Source organism: Salvelinus fontinalis, chromosome 6 (genome assembly GCF_029448725.1).
Source record: "Salvelinus fontinalis isolate EN_2023a chromosome 6, ASM2944872v1, whole genome shotgun sequence".
In the NCBI taxonomy this organism is placed as follows: Eukaryota; Metazoa; Chordata; class Actinopteri; order Salmoniformes; family Salmonidae; genus Salvelinus; species Salvelinus fontinalis.
This window is the reverse complement of record NC_074670.1, coordinates 75,631,244-75,653,651: the sequence shown is the minus strand read 5'-3', so window position 1 is coordinate 75,653,651 and position 22,408 is coordinate 75,631,244. Positions and strand designations below refer to the sequence as shown.

At 45.5% G+C, this 22,408-nt stretch overlaps 2 protein-coding genes and 1 long non-coding RNA gene across 7 annotated transcripts; 2 read left to right on the top strand and 1 right to left on the bottom strand.

The window, feature by feature from the left end:
- Positions 1-5,291: 5,291 nt before the first annotated feature.
- On the bottom strand, positions 5,292-11,884 carry LOC129858434 (uncharacterized). Its single transcript, XM_055927651.1, has 5 exons — positions 11,548-11,884; positions 10,786-10,947; positions 10,191-10,319; positions 7,132-7,269; positions 5,292-6,195 (listed from the first exon to the last, which is right to left on the bottom strand). The coding sequence occupies exons 1-5, from the start codon at positions 11,548-11,550 to the stop codon at positions 6,106-6,108; spliced, it is 522 nt and encodes a 173-aa protein (XP_055783626.1). The 5' UTR covers positions 11,551-11,884; the 3' UTR covers positions 5,292-6,105.
- A 376-nt stretch (positions 11,885-12,260) lies between these two features.
- LOC129858429 (sterol-4-alpha-carboxylate 3-dehydrogenase, decarboxylating-like) lies at positions 12,261-22,094 on the top strand. The gene is made up of 8 exons (XM_055927643.1): positions 12,261-12,356; positions 12,580-12,606; positions 12,760-12,921; positions 13,065-13,211; positions 13,413-13,541; positions 18,464-18,606; positions 18,939-19,041; positions 20,963-22,094. Exons 2-8 carry the CDS (start codon positions 12,586-12,588, stop codon positions 21,293-21,295), a joined length of 1,038 nt encoding a protein of 345 aa, XP_055783618.1. The 5' UTR covers positions 12,261-12,356; positions 12,580-12,585; the 3' UTR covers positions 21,296-22,094.
- On the top strand, positions 13,771-18,010 carry LOC129858430 (uncharacterized). Of its 5 annotated transcripts, none has more exons than XR_008760026.1 (8): positions 13,771-13,845; positions 13,926-14,097; positions 14,135-15,332; positions 15,370-16,004; positions 16,085-16,256; positions 16,294-16,589; positions 16,971-17,409; positions 17,447-18,010. It is a non-coding gene; the product is annotated as an uncharacterized LOC129858430 (long non-coding RNA). The 5 variants fall into 5 exon arrangements; XR_008760030.1 differs by lacking the exons at positions 13,771-13,845; positions 13,926-14,097 and adding an exon at positions 14,123-14,134 and having other exon boundaries at positions 14,214-14,258; positions 14,341-15,332; XR_008760028.1 differs by lacking the exon at positions 13,926-14,097 and having other exon boundaries at positions 13,777-13,845; positions 14,214-15,332.
- Positions 22,095-22,408: the final 314 nt, after the last annotated feature.

Below are 22,408 nucleotides of genomic sequence, written 5' to 3'. Positions count from 1 at the left end.
CGTCTAGGAGCAACAACGGAACATTGTTGCGGGGACTTGCTTCCATTCAACCACAAGAGCATTAGTGAGGTTGGGCACTCATGTTGGGCGAATAGGCCTGGCTCGCAGTCGGCCTTCCAATTTATCCCAAAGGTTTTTGGTCTCTGTGCAGGCCAGTCAAGTTCTTCCACATTGATCTCGACAAACTATTTCTGCATGGACCTCGCTTAGTGCAAGGGGGCATTGTCATGCTGAAACAGGAAAGGGCCTTCCCCAAACTGTTTCCACAAAGTTGGAAGAACAGAATGGTCTAGAATGTCATTGTATGCTGCAGCATTAATATTTCCCTTCACTGGAACTAAGGGGCCTAGTCCCAAACTACGCGTTTCCACTACTGCAGAGTCCCCAGATAAGTATTACAAATTATAAAAGAGCATTAATACTAGATACTGTGCTTTTCACGAGTGTCACAACTGAGAATTCCCTGCCATCACTGTTACGCAAGTCTCTCTGTCTACATTCTGTTCATGTGGTCAGCACTCTTTCACCAGGTCAAACTCCTACTACGTGGAAATGTACTTGGTGAATCAAGCTAATTCTGATTCCAATTCTGACCTTTATGTTGTCGCAGCAGAGGAGACATGTGAGGCTGAAGAAGTGTGTTTGGCTGAGCACAGAGGGGGCTCTGGGGATGGGAGGAGCAGAGGGATACTGAGGAGGGTGTTGAAGGTACAGCCGACAAACAAGGAGATCAGTTTTGCCAGGTGGTAGAGGTGACTGTCCATCTGGGTCATCATGTTCTGCAAGGCCATCACATTACAGTTGGGGGTTCCCATAGCGACTCCTGGAACAGAAAGAGACCCTGAATTGCAAATCAACACCTAACCTCCTGTCTGGGTACTTCTCCATACACATATGGGTCTCCAGGCCCTGTAAGGCCATCATGACTCAGTCACTGCTGAACCTGGAAGAGTTCACCCCAACATCAATGGGTGCGTCCCAATAATATCTCCTTTCTCCTGTGTACACTCATTTACCAGATTCCCACAAATGTTAAATCATTTTGGTGGAGGCATGGACAAGAGGGAGTTTCTACTATATTTCTTATACCAGTCATTTCCCTTTTTTTTACCCCCTTTTACTCCCCAATTTTGTGATATCCAATTGCAATCTTGTTTCAACGGGCTCAGGAGAGGCGGTGGTCGAGTCATGCGTCCTCCGAAACATGACCCGCCAAACAGTGCTTCTTAACAGCCGCTTAACCCGGAAGGAAAGCCACATCAACGTGTCAGAGGAAACACTGCTCAACTGATGACCGAAGTCAGCCTGCAGGGGCCTGGCCGGCCACAAGGAGTCGCTAGAGCACAATGATCCAAGTAAAAACACCCCCGGCCAAACCTTCCCCTAACCCGGATGACACTGGGCCAATTGTAATCCTGGTCACAGGCAGTTGTGACACAGCCTGGGATCAAACCCAGGTCTGTAGTGATGCCTTAGACCGCTGCACCACTCAAGAAGCAACTAATTTCCTTTTTCATCAGGGAAGTTGAATTGTGGGGATATTTACGCTGTAAGGAGTTTTACACGACAAAGTGCACTGGTGCAAAGGAGAGATTATTGGGATAACCAATGTTTTTATGCCTCAACGTGGTGAACTAAAGTTGACCTGATCTCACTTGAAATGTCACGGAGAATACCCCAGAACTCAGAAGTGAGAGAGTAGAATTGTATTCCTGACACCCAAATAGGAGCAACATACCCAAAGAGCACAGACTCATAATTGATTTATGGAATAATCCACAGTACCCTACAATCAGCAACCGATAACTCCTGCAATACTCATACCCGAGTCGACCGCTGGTAGTTTATATGACAGATTAGTTTGCAAATAGATCCTCAGTACTAAAGCAACAATACCTATTTTGAAGGGCACAACACTTCTATTTTCAATGGCTTCTTTACTGACATGTTGTCTAGCATGTTCTCTCATACTAAAATGATGTTAATGTTAATCATGGTTCATGGAAATAATTACTATAAAGCCAAAAGACTGCAGATCTTGTAGGAGTAAAATGAGACACATGGATAACATATAAAGGCATAGGACAGCTGAACATTAAAAAACAGACTACATGAAGAGAAAAGACACATAGTCTGCTGATTCTACTAAAGATACACATACCAGAGAAATATGTGCTTAGGGCACCTGGACCCACTAGACATATAGTCTGCTGATTCCATTAAGAGATACACATACCAGAGAACATACTGAGGCACTGAACTAAAAAGGTAATGGTGACAGGAAGAATTAGGGGAAGTATGCTTATTTGCATGTGGGTTAGACTTATATGTTGTATGTGTATAAATGCTGGAGGCGGGGCTGGGAAATGGTGTGTGTTCCGCGGGACATTCCAGATTGCTATACAATTGTATTAAAAGCATGTTTGATTTCACAAGTTCTTGTCAGCGTTATATTTGAACCGATTGTCCACGACAATCTGAGTTCAAATACATGGGTATTTGAGTATTTGTTATTTAAATACTTATTATCTGAGTATTTTTAAATAATGTGGCCCAAATAAATTACTTCAATTGTAAGTATTTTAACATATTTATTTTTTGTCTCACTGTGGTCACTCACCTTCAGCTGTCTCACCGTGGTCACTCACCTTCAGCTGTCTCACAGTGTTCACTCACCTTCAGTTGTCTCACTGTGGTCACTCACCTTCAGCTGTCTCACTGTAGTCACTCACCTTCAGGTGTCTCACTGTAGTCACTCACCTTCAGTTGTCTCACTGTGGTCACTCACCTTCAGCTATCTGACTGTTGTCAATCACCTTCAGCTGTCTCACCGTGGTCACTCACCTTCAGCTGTCTCACTGTGGTCACTCACCTTCAGCTGTCTCACTGTGGTCACTCACCTTCAGCTGTCTCACTGTGGTCACTCACCTTCAGCTGTCTCACTGTGGTCACTCACCTTCAGCTGTCTCACTGTGGTCACTCACCTTCAGCTGTCTCACTGTGGTCACTCACCTTCAGCTGTCTCACTGTGGTCACTCACCTTCAGCTGTCTCACTGTGGTCACTCACCTTCAGCTGTCTCACTGTGGTCACTCACCTTCAGCTGTCTCACTGTGGTCACTCACCTTCAGCTGTCTCACTGTGGTCACTCACCTTCAGCTGTCTCACTGTGGTCACTCACCTTCAGCTGTCTCACTGTGGTCACTCACCTTCAGCTGTCTCACTGTGGTCACTCACCTTCAGCTGTCTCACTGTGGTCACTCACCTTCAGCTGTCTCACTGTGGTCACTCACCTTCAGCTGTCTCACTGTGGTCACTCACCTTCAGCTGTCTCACTGTGGTCACTCACCTTCAGCTGTCTCACTGTGGTCACTCACCTTCAGCTGTCTCACTGTGGTCACTCACCTTCAGCTGTCTCACTGTGGTCACTCACCTTCAGCTGTCTCACTGTGGTCACTCACCTTCAGCTGTCTCACTGTGGTCACTCACCTTCAGCTGTCTCACTGTGGTCACTCACCTTCAGCTGTCTCACTGTGGTCACTCACCTTCAGCTGTCTGACTGTGGTCACTCACCTTCAGCTATCTGACTGTGGTCACTCACCTTCAGCTGTCTGACTGTGGTCACTCACCTTCAGCTGTCTGACTGTGGTCACTCACCTTCAGCTGTCTGACTGTGGTCACTCACCTTCAGCTATCTGACTGTGGTCACTCACCTTCAGCTATCTGACTGTGGTCACTCACCTTCAGCTGTCTGACTGTGGTCACTCACCTTCAGCTGTCTCACCGTGGTCAATCACCTTCAGCTGTCTGACTGTGGTCAATCACCTTCAGCTGTCTCGATGTGGTCACTCACCTTCAGCTGTCTCACCGTGGCCACTCACCTTCAGCTGTCTCACTGTGGTCAAGTACCTTCAGCTGTCTCACTGTGGTCACTCACCTTCAGCTGTCGCACCGTGGTCAATCACCTTCAGCTGTCTCACTGTGGTCACTCACCTTCAGCTGTCTCACTGTGGTCAATCACCTTCAGCTGTCTCACTGTGGTCACTCACCTTCAGGTGTCTGACTGTTTTCACTCTTCTTTAGGTTATCAGATTGTTAATTGCTTCCAAATCGACATGCCAATTCTGCAATCTTATATCAATCTCATTTCAGGTTTCAGTCAGGTTCCTTATGTTTCCAATGAGATGATATCTCGTCATATGCTGGGAGCAACCGACCCATATCCCTCTCTCTTTCTCTCCCTCTCTTTCTCTCTCTCTCACACCAAGTGAACACTCACTGCAGTACCCTGTCCCTAAAGCACATCACAAATACCACTGAGCCAGTAGTTTGTTGCTGCTATCAAATATTACATGATCATATTCACAGCTCTGCTGTCTCTCTGCAGGAGTGGAGTCTGGTGAAGAGTCCCAAATGGCACCCTATTCCCTATATAGTGCACTACTTTGGACCAGGACCCATAGGGCTAAGGCCAAAAAATGTGCACTATATAGGGAATAGGATGCCATTTGGGACTCATCCCTGGCTGTCAATGTGTGTCTGATAGCACATAAAGGACTGGCGTTGGGGGAATATAGAAACATTTACAGCATCTGTTACCCATAGGTCTAACCATGTTCAGGGCCTTTGTTAAAAGCATCTCAGGGGAAGGGTGCTGATCTAGGATCAGTTGTCCCTTTATAGATGATAATGAATAAGATTATATGGTCAGTGAGGGGCTGATCCTAGACCAGCACTCCTACTTTGGGATGAGATGCTTTGTGAATAGGGGCCCTAAATTAATCTTAGAATGAGTCTTAGCAATCTTAGCAATATTGTACTAACGTTAGACTAGAGATTAAACATGGACATGTGTAACACTAGAATGGACACGGGTACCCTGGCAACATGATTGTAGGATAGCCATCTTGGTCAGGGAAATCTTTCTTTCTAGAGACTTCTCCAACATGGTGACACAGTACATGGATGCAAATGGTCAGAACATGTTACAGCACCATGAACTTGTCTTACACTGGGGAAAAAACTGGGGAAAAAACTGCTTAAAAGGTATTTCATTAATGAATATCTTAAATATCAATATATATCTGCACATGCAGTTTATATGTACAAAACATTCAATACAGGAGATCATACTGTAGATAATTCAAAGAGACAAAAATACAACAATACGAAGAAGAAAAATACAGTCACAACTTTCACTTTACATTAGAGTAGTAAGGTGGATGTTAGAGGGGAGGGGTTGCCAAGGGGTCGAGGGGGGGGGGGGGGTGGAGGGGGGGGGGTTGCCGAGGGGGTGACTAGGGGTAGAGGAGGGGGGTGTTTGAGGGGAGGGAATGTCTAGGGGTAGAGGAGGGGGGTGTTGGAGGAGGGGGAATGTCTAGGGGTAGAGGAGGGGGGTGTTGGAGGGGAGGGAATGTCTAGGGGTAGAGGAGGTGGGTGTTGGAGGGGAGGGAATGTATTGGGGTAGAGGAGGGGGGTGTTGGAGGGCATGTCTAGGGGTAGAGGAGGGGGGTGTTGGAGGGGAGGGAATGTCTAGGGGTAGAGGAGGTGGGTGTTGGAGGGGAGGGAATGTCTAGGGGTAGACCCTAGTCGTCCTAAAGAGCTTCCTGCCCTTGTCCCATTAACCTTCACGATGACACATATGAAATATGAAACAGGGTAGTGATAGATGAAAGCACTGTTTTGGGACTCCACCAGCATTCTAACTAAGAGAAAGATATTCTTTATAGCTCTTCTCTAACTGATGAAAGGTTGTGACAGCAAGGAGATATGGAAGGAGACGAGGAAAGGAAGTTGTATAATTAAACTAGGACAGGCCTGGATAACTGAGTAATGACTTGACTAGTACATAACATGTCAAACCAAACCATAGTCTCCTCTGCCCCTGTATGTCCCCAACACCACCCTCTACCCCACAACACCCTGGTCTAGTCTCAGTACAGGCTGGTCCACATCACCCTCTACCCCACAACACCCTGGTCTAGTCTCAGTACAGGCTGGTCTTCTAACCACATCATCCTCTACCCCACAACACCCTGGTCTAGTCTCAGTACAGGCTGGTCTTCTAACCACATCACCCTCTACCCCACAACACCCTGGTCCAGTCTCAGTACAGGCTGGTCTTCTTCATGATGCGGAGGAACTCTCCCTGGTTCACCTCTCCGTCTCCATCCCTGTCTGCCTCCTCGATCATCTCCTGGAAGAGTTGAGGTAGGAAGGGATGAGGGGGAGAGGGATGGAAAGGGAGGAGAGGAAACGGGACGGAAAGGGAGGAGAGGAAGCAGGGGACGGAAAGGGAGGAGAGGAAGCAGGGGACGGAAAGGGAGGAGAGGAAACGGGACAGAAAGGGAGGAGAGGAAACGGGACGAAAGGGAGGAGAGGAAACGGGACGAAAGGGAGGGGAGGAAACGGGACGAAAGGGAGGAGAGGAAACGGGACAGAAAGGGAGGAGAGGAAACGGGACAGAAAGGGAGGAGAGGAAACGGGACAAAAGGGAGGGGAGGAAACGGGACAGAAAGGGAGGAGAGGAAACGGGACGAAAGGGAGGAGAGGAAACAGGGGACAGAAAGGGAGGAGAGGAAGCAGGGGACAGAAAGGGAGGAGAGGAAACGGGACAGAAAGGGAGGAGAGGAAACGGGACGAAAGGGAGGAGAGGAAACGGGACGAAAGGGAGGGGAGGAAACGGGACGAAAGGGAGGAGAGGAAACGGGACAGAAAGGGAGGAGAGGAAACGGGACAGAAAGGGAGGAGAGGAAACGGGACAAAAGGGAGGGGAGGAAACGGGACAGAAAGGGAGGAGAGGAAAGGGGACAGAAAGGGAGGAGAGGAAGCAGGGGACAGGGGAAGGGATGGAAAGGGAGGAGAGGAAACGGGATGAAAGGGAGGAGAGGAAACAGGAGATGGAAAGGGAGGAGAGGAAGTAGGGGACAGCAGATTCACAGTAAACAATTACACAGTAGCCTTAGCAGTAGACCAGTATGTTTCACTTTTTTTTTTTAAAGCAATTTTGTATCCTAACCTAAATCATCCTGTATGTTCACGCTGTGTGTACAGTACTCTACAGGTTTGGGGAAAAGGTGCTGTCCAAGTGTGTGCGTGTGTGTATACAGTGCTGTCCAGGTGTATACCTCACCTGCAGTTCCTCGTCAGTCAGGCTCTCTCCCAGTTCCTTAGCGACCCTCTTCAGGTTCCTGAAGGAGATCTTCCCCGTCTCATCATCATCAAACAGACGGAATGCTTTCAGGATCTCCTCCTTAGAATCCTTCTCAGCCTGGGTTGGTAGACAGTTACAACACAATGTAATACAACACAATAATGCATGGTGATACAATATCAATAAAATACCCTGTAATACAACATTCATATATATATATATACACACACACACACACACATACATACACACACACACACACACACACACACACATACATACAGTGCATTCGGAAAGCAATCAGACCTCTTGACTTTTTCCACATTTTGTTAAGTTACAGCCTTATTCTAAAATGGATTAAATAGTTTTTCCCCCCTCTCATCAAAAACAGGTTTCTAGAAATTTTTGCAAATGTATAAAAAATAAAACAACGGAAATATCACATTTACATAAGTATTCAGACCCTTTACTCAGTACTTTGTTGAAGCACCTTTGGCAGCAATTACAGCCTCAATCCTTCTTGGGTATGACGCTACAAGCTAGTTACATCTGTATTTGGGGAGTTTCTCCCATTCTTCTCTGCAGATCCTCTCAAGCTCTGTCAGGCTGGATGGGGAGTGTCGATGCACTATTTTCAGGTCTCTCCAGAGATGTTCCACTGGGTTCAAGTCCGGGATCTGGCTGGGCCACTCAAGGACATTCAGAGACGTGTCCCGAAGCCACTCCTGCGTTGTCTTGACTGTGTGCTTAGGGTCGTTGTCCTGCTGGAAGGTGAACCTTTGCTCCAGTCTGAGGTCCTGAGCAGGTTTTCATCAAGGATCTCTCTGTACTTTGCTCTGTTCATCTTTCCCTCGATCCTGACTAGTCTCCCAGTCCCTGCCACTGAAAAACATCTCCACAGCATGATGCTACCACCACCATGCTTCACCATAGGGATGGTGCCAGGTTTCTTCCAGACGTGACGCTTGGCATTCAGGCCAAAGAGTTCAATCTTGGTTTCTTCAAACCAGAGAATCTTGTTTCTCATGGTCTGAGAGTCTTTAGGTGCCTTTTGGCAAACTCCAAGCGGACAGTCATGTGCCTTTTACTGAGGAGTGGCTTCCATCTAGCCAGTACCATAGTACCATTGTTGGAGTGCTGCAGAGATGGTTGTCCTTCTGGAAGGTTTTCCCATCGCCACAGAGGAGAACTCTGTCAAAGGGACCATCAGGTTCTTGGTCACCTCCCTGACCAAGGCCCTTCTCCCCCAATTCCTCAGTTGGGCCAGGCGGCCAGCTCTAGGAAGAGTCTTGGGGGTTCCAAACATCTTCCATTTAAGAATGATGGAGGCCACTGTGTTCTTTGGGACTGTCAATGCTGCAGAAATTGTTTGGTCCCCTTCCACAGAACTGTGCCTCGACACAATCCTGTCCCGGAGCTCTATGGACAATTCCTTCTACCTCATGTTTTTTTTCTCTGACATGCACTGTCAACAGTGGGACCTTATATAGACAGGTGTGTGCCTTTCCAAATAATGTCTAATCAATTGAATTCACCACAGGTGGACTCCAATTCAAGTTGTGGAAACATCTCAAGGATGATCAATGGAAACAGGATGCACCCGAGCTCAATTTCAAGTCTCATAGCAAAGGATCTGAATAATTATGTAAATAAGGTATTTCTGTTTTTTATTTTTTATTCTAAAAACCTGTTTTCGCTTTGTCATTATGGGGTATTGTGATGTCATTATGGGGTATTGTGATGTCATTATGGGGTATTGTGTGTAGATTGATGAGGGGGAAAAATCGATTTAATCCATTTTAGTATAAGGCTATAACGTAACAAAATGTGGAAAAAGTCAAGGGGTCTGAATACTTTCGAAATGCACTGTAGTTGGGAACTAAAATGCACAACTCCTGTCACATTTTTTTGTTGGTAAATTGCAATGGTACAAGCACTAATCAAAAGCATGAGCTGACGCACACCCAGAGAAAATTATTTAGTGTCGAGGTGTTGACTAACGGTGAATAAACTGTAAGCTATAAAAAGTTACACTCTGTGTATAAACTCCCAGAAATGTATTGGGTAAACCACCAACGATTTGCAATTTCTGTGCCTTCTTCAGGGTGATGTCATAAATACTTGAACCAGGTTATGAAGACAAACTGCAATTAGTTCAACCAATGACAATAGTAAGGGGTGTGTCATAATTATTAGGTTGATTAGAATGAATTCAGAGAAACTGTTAAAAGACAATAGTTTACGGTGTGTTGAATATATTAGGCTATTGTTATCATATGGAAACATAAATAGATATTGTACATAATATTAGCATCAACATACATTATTGTTTAATTTAATTTCACATATATATTTGTTTCCAATTAAATATCATTTTTGTTACATGTAATATTTTGGTTTAAGCCTAATGCACAGTAAGCATCATCAACAGGGGACATATTGGGTGTACGCTGATAAGCTGGGGAAATAATATATTAATTTATAAGACTTGTTCACAAAAAAACCAAGAATTGTTCATGAGCAGTGGTGGAAAAAGTACCCAATTTTCATACGAGTAAAAGTAAAGATACCTTAAAAGTATATAAAAAATTGGGTACTTTTCCCCCAAAAACCCAAAAGATTACATGTGACAAAAATTATATTAAATTGAAAACATATATGTGAAATTAAATTAAACAATAATGTACGTTGATGCTAATATCTATTTATATTGCCATATGATAACAATAGCCTAATATATTCAACATGCTGTACACTTGTCTGTTAAACTTTTTCACTCAATTTATTCCAATCACCCTAATAATTATGACGACACACCCCTCAATATTGTCATTGGTTGAACTAATTGCACAGTTTGTCTACATAACCTGGTTCAAGTATTTATGACATCACCCTGAAGAAGGCACAGTGGTGCCGAAACGGTGGTTTACCCGTAGAGTGTACGACTCTCTTTATTTTTTATAGCTTACAAAGTTACAAACACTAAATTATTTCTGACAAAAAAATATATTATTTATTCACAATGTTGTTTTTCTTACCATCTTCTGAGTCATGACGGTGAGGAAGTCAGAGAAGGAGATCTTTCCTGTTTCGTCCTTATCCACCTCTGTTATCATCCTCTTAATCTCCTCTTTCTTCGGCTCGAACCCCAGCGCCCTCATAGCAACCTAGAGAGAGACAGAAGAACAAACACCATTGTAAATACAACCCATATTATGTTTTTTATTTTCCCTTTTGTACTTTAACTATTTGCACATCATTACAACACTGTATTTAGACATAATATGACATTTGAAATGTCTTTATTATTTTGGAACTTCTGTGAGTGTAATGTTTACTGTTCACTTTCTATTGTTTATTTCACTTTTGTTCATTATCTACTTCACTTACTTTGACAATGTTAACATATGTTTCCCATGCCAATAAAGCCCTTGAATTGAATTGAATTGAGAGAGATAGATCAAAACAGATGAGTTGATTAAAACCAGGTGTGTTAGTGTTGAGTTGGAACAAAAGCACCCTGTAGCTCCCCAGGAAGATCTTTGTTGACCGACACTGTACTATGGGTACTGTAGTACATCATGTTACACAAATATTGTCCCTGTGCATAACCCCTAACCTCTGACCCCTGACCTTTAGCTCCTTGACATCGATGTATCCGGAGGCGTCGGTGTCAAACAGTTCAAAGGCCTCTCTGATCTCCTGTTTCAGCTCCTCAGTGAGCTCTGTCTTGGGGTTGGACTTCTTCCTGGGGGGAGGGACCGGACCCAGGGACGGCCTCTTTACACTGGTTGCCTAGCGATGGCAACAAGGAAACACATTAAGGCTTGATGGGCGTATCTCAATGGTCTTAAGTAGATTCCTTCTCTAAACTCCTCCAGTCCAGCTAGGTTCAATTATTGAGATGTAGCCAGGAGATAAAGAGAAAGTGGAAGCCTTAGAAGGGAGTGATTTCAAATGATATGTATAGACAAGTCATCTTGTATGTGCAAAAGGCCATTTCAATGTAAAGTCAGATAGCCTAGGGGAAACATGCCATAAATAGGGCGATAATTTCAGTAATAATAAATAAATATAACATGACTGTCACTATAGCTGATTATTTACAGATAGCTGGCAACAGAAGGCTAGCGTAGACATGGGGAAATATGCATCACTACTTTTTTCATTCTGATTATTCACATCCCATTATTAACCCTTTCAGATAATATGCTCGTGCTTCCATTGATTGAGTAATAAGCAAGCCAGTATTCCTATCGTACAGCCAGTTAGGGTTAATACAGGTTGTGGTAGCCTCAGCGTAGCGAGGCCTTTTGTTATTTGTAGCAGAAGCACAAGGAGCGTCAAAACAGAACGGCAAAACCGTTAATTGCGCTCCAGCATTAGCCTACTCACCATTTCAGATGATCACTCGCAAAGACAGACACAAGAGAACCGTAGATTTACTGAAGAGTGCTCTGTCTAATATGTTTCCGTCCCTCCTCTCTCTCCTCCTATCATCTAGGCAGGGATGAGATCATAGACAGAAAAACGGACCGTTTATTACAGGGGCTGCAATAACAGATATGCACTTATTATATCTCAATGTTATAATAGGCTTAATATAATTTTGGGATAATAAATTAAGTTAATAAAATGAAGATTTCCAGTCAATGAGCGCAGTATTCTGTCTGTGCTATGATCATTTTGATCTGTGCCTGTGAATGCGCACTCGATTTATTTCCTTCTGTACTCCGGGTCTACAAAATGCCACATTCAGAATGGAAACAATTCGTATGAACGTGCCGAGCAAGCTAAATCGAGTGCATCTAGTCGGGCAAGAAGATTATTGGTTGATGATGACATGTGGTATAAAACTCTATATTGCAATTGGCTGGATTAATGGTTGGAGCTCCGATCCAGAATCTATTCTCCGTGCGCCAATTTATGTGTGGGAAATATAACAACGGATACAGGATCAGGTTTAGGGGCGTTTACACTTCTATAGCTACCCACTGTGGGTGTGGTCTCACTGTGGATATGTCCCGGTTGGTCAGAGCAGTGGCGTTCTTTGACGTAGGCTCCACTGCATTGGCTGTTCGAGCCTGTCGCCTTTACACCCAAACTCCCGTCTACCCAACGAGAGCGCCTCTCGGGCTCAGCTGATACAGGGTTTATTAATTGTGCGCGGGTCGATTTATACTGTTGCTAAACAGATTTAACAGGTGAGAGGATAAACATTTTCACTTATTTGATAGCATATTAAAGTGTCTTTATATTGTAAACTTGTCTTGAAATAAGCTTTAAGGTGTTTGCTTGTAGTCTTCATCATGATTCAATTGTCCGTGTGACATGATCTTGTCAAACTGTTTTCGAACGAGGGAACTTTAACCAAATACTCAAATTTCTCTGTCAATTTGTTTCCCAACACCGACGACGCTCCTGCAGTTTGCCATGGCCACGCGCATACGACCGGTGAGTGCGCGGTAGTTTGAAGAACATATCAAGTTCTGAGCTATATGCCACACGTTCAGGCTATTTATTGGTTCTTCTCATATGTCTCCTGTGTGTCCGTTTCATTGTATCATAGTCTGTCTTTACTGAATGTTGTCGCTCTATCTGCTACAGAGCAGTAAGAGGTGTGCAGTGATAGGAGGCTCTGGGTTCCTGGGTAGACACCTGGTAGAGAAGCTGTTGGATAAAGGCTACACGGTGTCTGTGTTTGACATCAGACAAAGCTATGAACTACCAGGAGTCACCTTCCACCAGGGAGACCTCTGTGACAAACAGGTGAGTCTGTCTGTCTACTGAGCTGGTTGGGGCCAGCTATATGACCTTGTTATGGCCTTTGTGCCTCATGTGTACATGTTAGGTCTGTGTTTGTCTGTGTGTGTCTGCATTTGGGTGTCATTGTGTGTGTGGCCCTATCCCAGGCTCTCCTAACAGCCCTCCAAGGGGTCTCCCTGGTGTTCCACTGTGCCTCTCCAGCCCCAGCCAGTGATGATAAGGCTCTGTTCCAGAGAGTCAACATCCAGGGGACACAGACTGTCCTACAGGTCTGCACTGAGGTTGGAGTACAGGTAGGGGGCAGTATATGGTTACTGTTGAACAGATAGGCCTGTCATACAATATGTTACAAAGACAAACTAAATTCAATGAAATAAATGCTCTGTTAAAATACTTGTACATTCTCCATAATTTAATGTAATTACTGATCTAGTGGATAGATGGTCTGCTATACTGCCTAAAAGTTGAGATGTTTTTCTGCCTGTCTGCTATAGAAAGTGGTACTGACCAGCAGTGCCAGTGTGGTGTTTGAAGGAACAGACATCAAGGATGGGAGAGAAGACCTTCCCTACGCCAAGAAGCCCATCGACTACTACACAGAGACCAAGATAGAACAGGAGAAGGTGAGGACACTGCTACACAGAGACCAAGATAGAACAGGAGAAGGTGAGGACACTACTACACAGAGACCAAGATAGAACAGGAGAAGGTGAGGACACTACTACACACAGAGACCCAGATAGAACAGGAGAAGGCGAGGACACTACTACACACAGAGACCCAGATAGAACAGGAGAAGGTGAGGACACTACTACCACACAGAGACCCAGATAGAACAGGAGAAGGTGAGGACACTACTACACACAGATAGAACAGGAGAAGGTGAGGACACTACTACACACAGAGACCAAGATAGAACAGGAGAAGGTGAGGACACTGCTACACAGAGACCAAGATAGAACAGGAGAAGGCGAGGACACTACTACACACAGAGACCAAGATAGAAGGTGAGGACACTACTACACACAGAGACCCAGATAGAACAGGAGAAGGTGAGGACACTACTACACACAGAGACCCAGATAGAACAGGAGAAGGTGAGGACACTACTACACACAGAGACCAAGATAGAAGGTGAGGACACTACTACACACAGAGACCCAGATAGAACAGGAGAAGGTGAGGACACTACTACACACAGAGACCAAGATAGAAGGTGAGGACACTACTACACACAGACACCCAGAGAGAACAGGAGAAGGTGAGGACACTACTACACACAGAGACCAAGATAGGTGAGGACACTACTACACACAGACACCCAGATAGAACAGGAGAAGGTGAGGACACTACTACACACAGAGACCCAGATAGAACAGGAGAAGGTGAGGACACTACTACACACAGAGACCAAGATAGAAGGTGAGGACACTACTACACACAGAGACCCAGAGAGAACAGGAGAAAGTGAGGACACTACTACACACAGAGACCCAGAGAGAACAGGAGAAGGTGAGGACACTACTACACACAGACAGCCAGAGAGAACAGGAGAAGGTGAGGACACTACTACACACAGAGACCCAGATAGAACAGGAGAAAGTGAGGACACTACTACACACAGAGACCAATATAGAACAGGAGAAGGTGAGGACACTACTACACACAGAGACCCAGATAGAACAGGAGAAAGTGAGGACACTACTACACACAGAGACCCAGATAGAAGGTGAGGACACTACTACACACAGAGACCCAGATAGAACAGGAGAAAGTGAGGACACTACTACACACAGAGACCAAGATAGAACAGGAGAAGGTGAGGACACTACTACACACAGAGACCCAGATAGAAGGTGAGGACACTACTACACACAGAGACCCAGATAGAAGGTGAGGACACTACTACACACAGAGACCCAGATAGAACAGGAGAAGGTGAGGACACTACTACACACAGAGACCCAGATAGAAGGTGAGGACACTACTACACACAGAGACCCAGATAGAAGGTGAGGACACTACTACACACAGAGACCCAGATAGAAGGTGAGGACACTACTACACACAGAGACCCAGATAGAAGGTGAGGACACTACTACACACAGAGACCCAGATAGAAGGTGAGGACACTACTACACACAGAGACCCAGATAGAAGGTGAGGACACTACTACACACAGAGACCCAGATAGAAGGTGAGGACACTACTACACACAGAGACCCAGATAGAAGGTGAGGACACTACTACACACAGAGACCCAGATAGAACAGGAGAAGGTGAGGACACTACTACACACAGAGACCCAGATAGAACAGGAGAAGGTGAGGACACTACTACACACAGAGACCCAGAGAGAACAGGAGAAGGTGAGGACACTACTACACACAGACAGCCAGAGAGAACAGGAGAAGGTGAGGACACTACTACACACAGAGACCCAGATAGAAGGTGAGGACACTACTACACCCAGAGACCCAGAGAGAACAGGAGAAGGTGAGGACACTACTACACACAGAGACCAATATAGAACAGGAGAAGGTGAGGACACTACTACACACAGAGACCCAGATAGAAGGTGAGGACACTACTACACACAGACACCCAGAGAGAACAGGAGAAGGTGAGGACACTACTACACACAGAGACCCAGAGAGAACAGGAGAAGGTGAGGACACTACTACACACAGAGACCCAGATAGAACAGGAGAAGGTGAGGACACTACTACACACAGAGACCCAGATAGAAGGTGAGGACACTACTACACACAGAGACCCAGATAGAACAGGAGAAGGTGAGGACACTACTACACACAGAGACCCAGATAGAACAGGAGAAGGTGAGGACACTACTACACACAGAGACCAATATAGAACAGGAGAAGGTGAGGACACTACTACACACAGAGACCCAGATAGAAGGTGAGGACACTACTACACCCAGAGAGAACAGGAGAAGGTGAGGACACTACTACACACAGAGACCCAGATAGAACAGGAGAAGGCGAGGACACTACTACACACAGATAGAACAGGAGAAGGTGAGGACACTACTACACACAGAGACCAAGATAGAACAGGAGAAGGTGAGGACACTGCTACACAGAGACCAAGATAGAACAGGAGAAGGCGAGGACACTACTACACACAGAGACCAAGATAGAAGGTGAGGACACTACTACACACAGAGACCCAGATAGAACAGGAGAAGGTGAGGACACTACTACACACAGAGACCCAGATAGAACAGGAGAAGGTGAGGACACTACTACACACAGAGACCAAGATAGAAGGTGAGGACACTACTACACACAGAGACCCAGATAGAACAGGAGAAGGTGAGGACACTACTACACACAGAGACCAAGATAGAAGGTGAGGACACTACTACACACAGACACCCAGAGAGAACAGGAGAAGGTGAGGACACTACTACACACAGAGACCAAGATAGGTGAGGACACTACTACACACAGACACCCAGATAGAACAGGAGAAGGTGAGGACACTACTACACACAGAGACCCAGATAGAACAGGAGAAGGTGAGGACACTACTACACACAGAGACCAAGATAGAAGGTGAGGACACTACTACACACAGAGACCCAGAGAGAACAGGAGAAAGTGAGGACACTACTACACACAGAGACCCAGAGAGAACAGGAGAAGGTGAGGACACTACTACACACAGACAGCCAGAGAGAACAGGAGAAGGTGAGGACACTACTACACACAGAGACCCAGATAGAACAGGAGAAAGTGAGGACACTACTACACACAGAGACCAATATAGAACAGGAGAAGGTGAGGACACTACTACACACAGAGACCCAGATAGAACAGGAGAAAGTGAGGACACTACTACACACAGAGACCCAGATAGAAGGTGAGGACACTACTACACACAGAGACCCAGATAGAACAGGAGAAAGTGAGGACACTACTACACACAGAGACCCAGATAGAAGGTGAGGACACTACTACACACAGAGACCCAGATAGAACAGGAGAAGGTGAGGACACTACTACACACAGAGACCCAGATAGAAGGTGAGGACACTACTACACACAGAGACCCAGATAGAAGGTGAGGACACTACTACACACAGAGACCCAGATAGAAGGTGAGGACACTACTACACACAGAGACCCAGATAGAAGGTGAGGACACTACTACACACAGAGACCCAGATAGAAGGTGAGGACACTACTACACACAGAGACCCAGATAGAAGGTGAGGACACTACTACACACAGAGACCCAGATAGAAGGTGAGGACACTACTACACACAGAGACCCAGATAGAAGGTGAGGACACTACTACACACAGAGACCCAGATAGAACAGGAGAAGGTGAGGACACTACTACACACAGAGACCCAGATAGAACAGGAGAAGGTGAGGACACTACTACACACAGAGACCCAGAGAGAACAGGAGAAGGTGAGGACACTACTACACACAGACAGCCAGAGAGAACAGGAGAAGGTGAGGACACTACTACACACAGAGACCCAGATAGAAGGTGAGGACACTACTACACCCAGAGACCCAGAGAGAACAGGAGAAGGTGAGGACACTACTACACACAGAGACCAATATAGAACAGGAGAAGGTGAGGACACTACTACACACAGAGACCCAGATAGAAGGTGAGGACACTACTACACACAGACACCCAGAGAGAACAGGAGAAGGTGAGGACACTACTACACACAGAGACCCAGAGAGAACAGGAGAAGGTGAGGACACTACTACACACAGAGACCCAGATAGAACAGGAGAAGGTGAGGACACTACTACACACAGAGACCCAGATAGAAGGTGAGGACACTACTACACACAGAGACCCAGATAGAACAGGAGAAGGTGAGGACACTACTACACACAGAGACCCAGATAGAACAGGAGAAGGTGAGGACACTACTACACACAGAGACCAATATAGAACAGGAGAAGGTGAGGACACTACTACACACAGAGACCCAGATAGAAGGTGAGGACACTACTACACCCAGAGAGAACAGGAGAAGGTGAGGACACTACTACACACAGAGACCCAGATAGAACAGGAGAAGGCGAGGACACTACTACACACAGAGACCCAGATAGAACAGGAGAAGGTGCGGACACTGCTACACACAGACACCCAGATAGAACAGGAGAAGGTGAGGACACTACTACACACAGAGACCCAGATAGAACAGGAGAAGGTGAGGACACTACTACACACAGAGACCCAGATAGAACAGGAGAAGGTGCGGACACTGCTACACACAGACACCCAGATAGAAGGTGAGGACACTGCTACACACAGACACCCAGAGAGAACAGGAGAAGGGAGAGAAGCTTGTTTATTTTGTAGAATAGCCTTATCATAATTATGTTAATGGTACCAGAGCATTGCTATGGGGGTGAACTTGTCTGCACATTTAGACATTGATGCTGCCCTATCCAGACCTGTAGCATGCTCCACATCAGCTCCACGTGAAATAAGTCATGTTCTCCTCTATCTCCATCTTGTCTCTCTGTGGTGTCTCAGCTGGTTCTGAAGGCCTGTGACAAGGAGAAGGGTCTCCTGACGGTGGCCATTCGACCTCACGGTATCTTCGGCCCCCGGGACCCCCAGCTGGTGCCCATCCTGGTCGACACGGCACGCAGGGGCAAGATGAAGTTCATCATCGGGTCAGTCATACACAGGACTGGAATGGAACATGGACTCTTCACTAGACATAGTGGGATTGACCAAAGTTAATGTTTTATGGATATTTTTTATTTTACTAGGAAAGTCAGTTAAGAAAATTATTATTTACAATGATGGCCTAGGAACAGGGGGTTAACTTCCTTGTTCAGGGGCAGAACGACAGATTTTTACCTTGTCAGCTCGGGGATTCGATCTAGCAACCTTTCGGTTACTGTCCCAACGCTCTAACCACTAGGCTACCTGCAGCCCCATATGGCACTGTCCTTGTTGATGTTGTCTCTCTCTCTGCCAACTATGTCTTCTGTCTCTGTAGTGATGGTTCTAACCTGGTGGATTTCACCTTTGTGGACAATGTGGTTCATGGACTCATCCTGGCAGCTGAGAGTCTGAGGCCAGAGTCTCCTATTTGTGGCAAGGTAGGAACCATCTATATGTTCTAGCTCGTACAGTAGACCTGCCTGCACTGTACAACTGTGTGATGATGACCAATGGGGACAACTGTAGTGTGTTTGAAGAAAGAGATGCCTTTCGCACTCGCAAAATATTTGTTGGGTTCTACCTGTTCTCTCTCAACTGGGCGCGCATCTCTCAATCGGACTGCTGCACAGAAGAAACATCCGCCCTTGCAGAGAAGCACAAGATTGTACTTCACTCACCTTTCTTGAGTTTTCCCCTTTAGTTAACATGGTCAATGTTTCTCTTTACTGTGGGAATTGTTATCTAATCAACACGATATTAGCCGCTTTCAATGCAACATACTATGCAAGACTAACTGTGCAAGACATTTCCTTATAGGCAGAGCGCATTGGAGTAGGATTCTATTGCATTGACAGGCTCGTGTCAGCAATCTCCAATCAACACTGCAATAGGCCTATATGCAAATAGCCATTGCCATATGGATCTGTGCCCTTCACTTTGAACTGGACTGTGTTTACAGGATGAGCGGTCATGAGTAGATGCGCTTGTTTTGGGATCAAAGCGAGAGTTGCATGTAAGCCACGTGTGCATTTGTTAATATCCTTTGCTAGTAAGTGAGTTATTAGCCCAGTTCTAGTTAATTTCTAGTCAGCGATGGGGGAGTGGTTGCGTCCTACAAGAGCACAAAACGTGCATTTCTAGCCATGCTCGCTGGTGACATTTTGTTTTTGAGGGAACATTGGTTGTAACAAACGTTGTTCCCATGTTCAGAGCTCGGGGACTAATAAGGTTCTATCTGCTAAAAGATGATTCTGTGATAATTGGAGTTCCAACCCTCATTGGAATTTTGATTTTGTATTATTTTGTACTTAACACGAATTGGGGTATTTAGAGTAATATGTGTGTGTCGAGAACATTAAACAGAACAAGGCTGTCAATTACTACATTTCACCAAAAATGCAGATTGAACCTTTTTGTAGTCCCAAGCTCCCGATATAGAGCCTGGAAATACTGTGCAACAAAGTGGTACTTGAAAGGGGCGTGGGTTAAAATGGAGGCGGGAGAGAGCCTGCTACAGCTCAATTAGATGGGACTTAAAAAAGACAAATCGTCAGTTCAAATGAATGTTCCATCACAGCGGCCATATTGTTTTGGGGTTAGTGTTATTTTTGGGAAGCCCAATTGATTCGAAGTTTGGGCATATAAAGTTTATGTGAAAACTAGTTTTTCTTTAACCTTTTTATTTAGCTAGGCAAGTCAGTTAAGAACAAATTCTTATTTACAATGACGGCCTACACCGGCCAAACCCGGATGACGCTGGGCCAATTGTCCGCCGCTCTATGGGACTCCCAATCACGGCCGGTTGTGATAGTCTGGATTCGAACCAGGGTGTCTGTAGTGACGCCTCTAGCACTGAGATGCAGTGCCTATGACTGCTGCACCAGGGGGTCTGTAGTGACACCTCTAGCACTGAGATGCAGAGCCTTAGACTGCTGCACCAGGGGGTCTGTAGTGACGCCTCTAGCACTGAGATGCAGAGCCTTAGACTGCTGCACCAGGGGGTCTGTAGTGACGCCTCTAGCACTGAGATGCAGAGCCTTAGAGCAACGGCAGGCCCCTCATGAGTTCTGATTTGTTGTGGCCCAAAACCTATCAAAGTTGCCCATTCCTGTGCTAGATGTTGATGGACTGAGAGTTCAGCCAATAAACCGTTGGATTTTCTTCCCGCTCCTGTCATAGGCTCCATTCAAGTCCCTTTCTGAGGCGCTGTGAAACCAGACGGGTCCAAAAACGAAAAGAGCCAACTGGTGGACAATATTGGGATCTAACCAATGAAATGTCTTTCTCTAACTCTGTCAACATTTAACATTTTTCTCAATCCATATTGCCTGGTCTTTCTCATCTCCCCCCTTCCTCCAGGCGTACCACATCACTAATGACGAGCCTGTCCGGTTCTGGGACTTCATGTCAGATATTCTAGTTGGTCTGGGCTACGCTGCTCCACGCTACCACCTTCCCTACACGCTAGTCTACGGGCTGGCTCTGCTGCTGTGGCTGCTGTCTCTGTTACTACGCCCCCTAGTGGCCTTCAAACCCACCTTCACCCCCATGAGGGTGGCCCTGGCAGGTACACATCACTTCTACAGCTGCTCCAGAGCCAAGCAGGACATGGGGTACAAACCTGTGGTCGGTCTGAAGGATGGGATCAGACGCACGGTGGAGAGCTATCCTCATCTACGACATGGAGCCTGATGGCTATGTCTGCAATATGGTAGCCTGGAAACCAAACTGATATGCTCCGTGTAACAATGGTGAAATGGATTGTATCAGTTTGGATTCCAGGCTAGTGGTATGGAACCTCACTTCTGAGTCCGAACTTGAGATCTATGCACATTAATCACTGCTGTCAATGGGAGAAAAACATTTTAAGCTGGGTGTTGTGTACAGTTATCAAGTTAAGATTCAACCGGAAGGGACGGACTGTTTCATACTCTCACCAGTGTCTTGTTCTTTAGGTAAACAACTTTTCTTTTTGAACTCTGATATATTTGTGAGCCCATAATAATAACTGGGGGTATAAGCCTTTGAAATGAGTGCTTTCTCTCATGTCTGTAGACCTATATGAGGATCTGCGAACTCACACCTTTCCTGGGATAGTCAGTACTCCATTTTTGCCTGTCTTCAGTACCTCTCTTCACCAATAGAGAGCAGCACACATCTTCTCAATGTGGATACACAATCTAACATGGTGTTTCCAGCACTTCCTCTTGCCATTATTCATGAGCACTCATTTTGATGTATGAGTGATGATGCGTTTACTGTGACTGTTTTCCCTCTACAGCCATCTTGTTTCTAGTCTCTTATACAAATCACAAGCCATCATGCAGTATGTTCATTTAAATCGCATGCAGTTCATTTCAAATAAAATATGTTATGCCTTACATTCCCTTAATCTAAACATTGTACAGTTTATTAATTAAAACGCTAACATAGAATGTGTTTGTATAGGAGTCAACACATAATAAAGTTTGTTCACCCTCATTAGAAAATAGTTGGCAGTCTGTTTGCATCTATCCACCATAACTCAGGCACCCACCACCCTTTGTTTTTCCAAAGCCGATATCACAGGATTAATGTTAATTTGATGTACATTTTAAGACAGACAAACTGTATTTCAATGCATGTCACAATAGTTAATAGTTATGTCACAATAGTTAACAATAGTTCACAGAGAAAGGGATGGGCCACTTCTCTCTGTCATCCTCCCCTTTTCTACATTCCAGCTGTCTTACTGTCTCAATGACATGACTTCCTCTCATAAACACATGTATCACTTATTAAAACTCATCAGTGTGGTTTAGGTGT

Bases quoted from the DNA above. Each gene is read 5' to 3' on its own strand.
- LOC129858429 (XM_055927643.1), top strand. From the start codon at position 12,586: ATGGCCACGCGCATACGACCG. The intron at 13,212-13,412 runs GTAGGGGGCAGT...TGTCTGCTATAG, and splicing joins GCACTGAGGTTGGAGTACAG to AAAGTGGTACTGACCAGCAG. The intron at 13,542-18,463 runs GTGAGGACACTG...GTGGTGTCTCAG, and splicing joins CCAAGATAGAACAGGAGAAG to CTGGTTCTGAAGGCCTGTGA.
- LOC129858434 (XM_055927651.1), bottom strand. The intron at 10,320-10,785 runs GTCAGGGGTCAG...GTCTCTCTCTAG, and splicing joins TCGATGTCAAGGAGCTAAAG to GTTGCTATGAGGGCGCTGGG. The intron at 7,270-10,190 runs GTAAGAAAAACA...CTACCAACCCAG, and splicing joins CCGTCATGACTCAGAAGATG to GCTGAGAAGGATTCTAAGGA.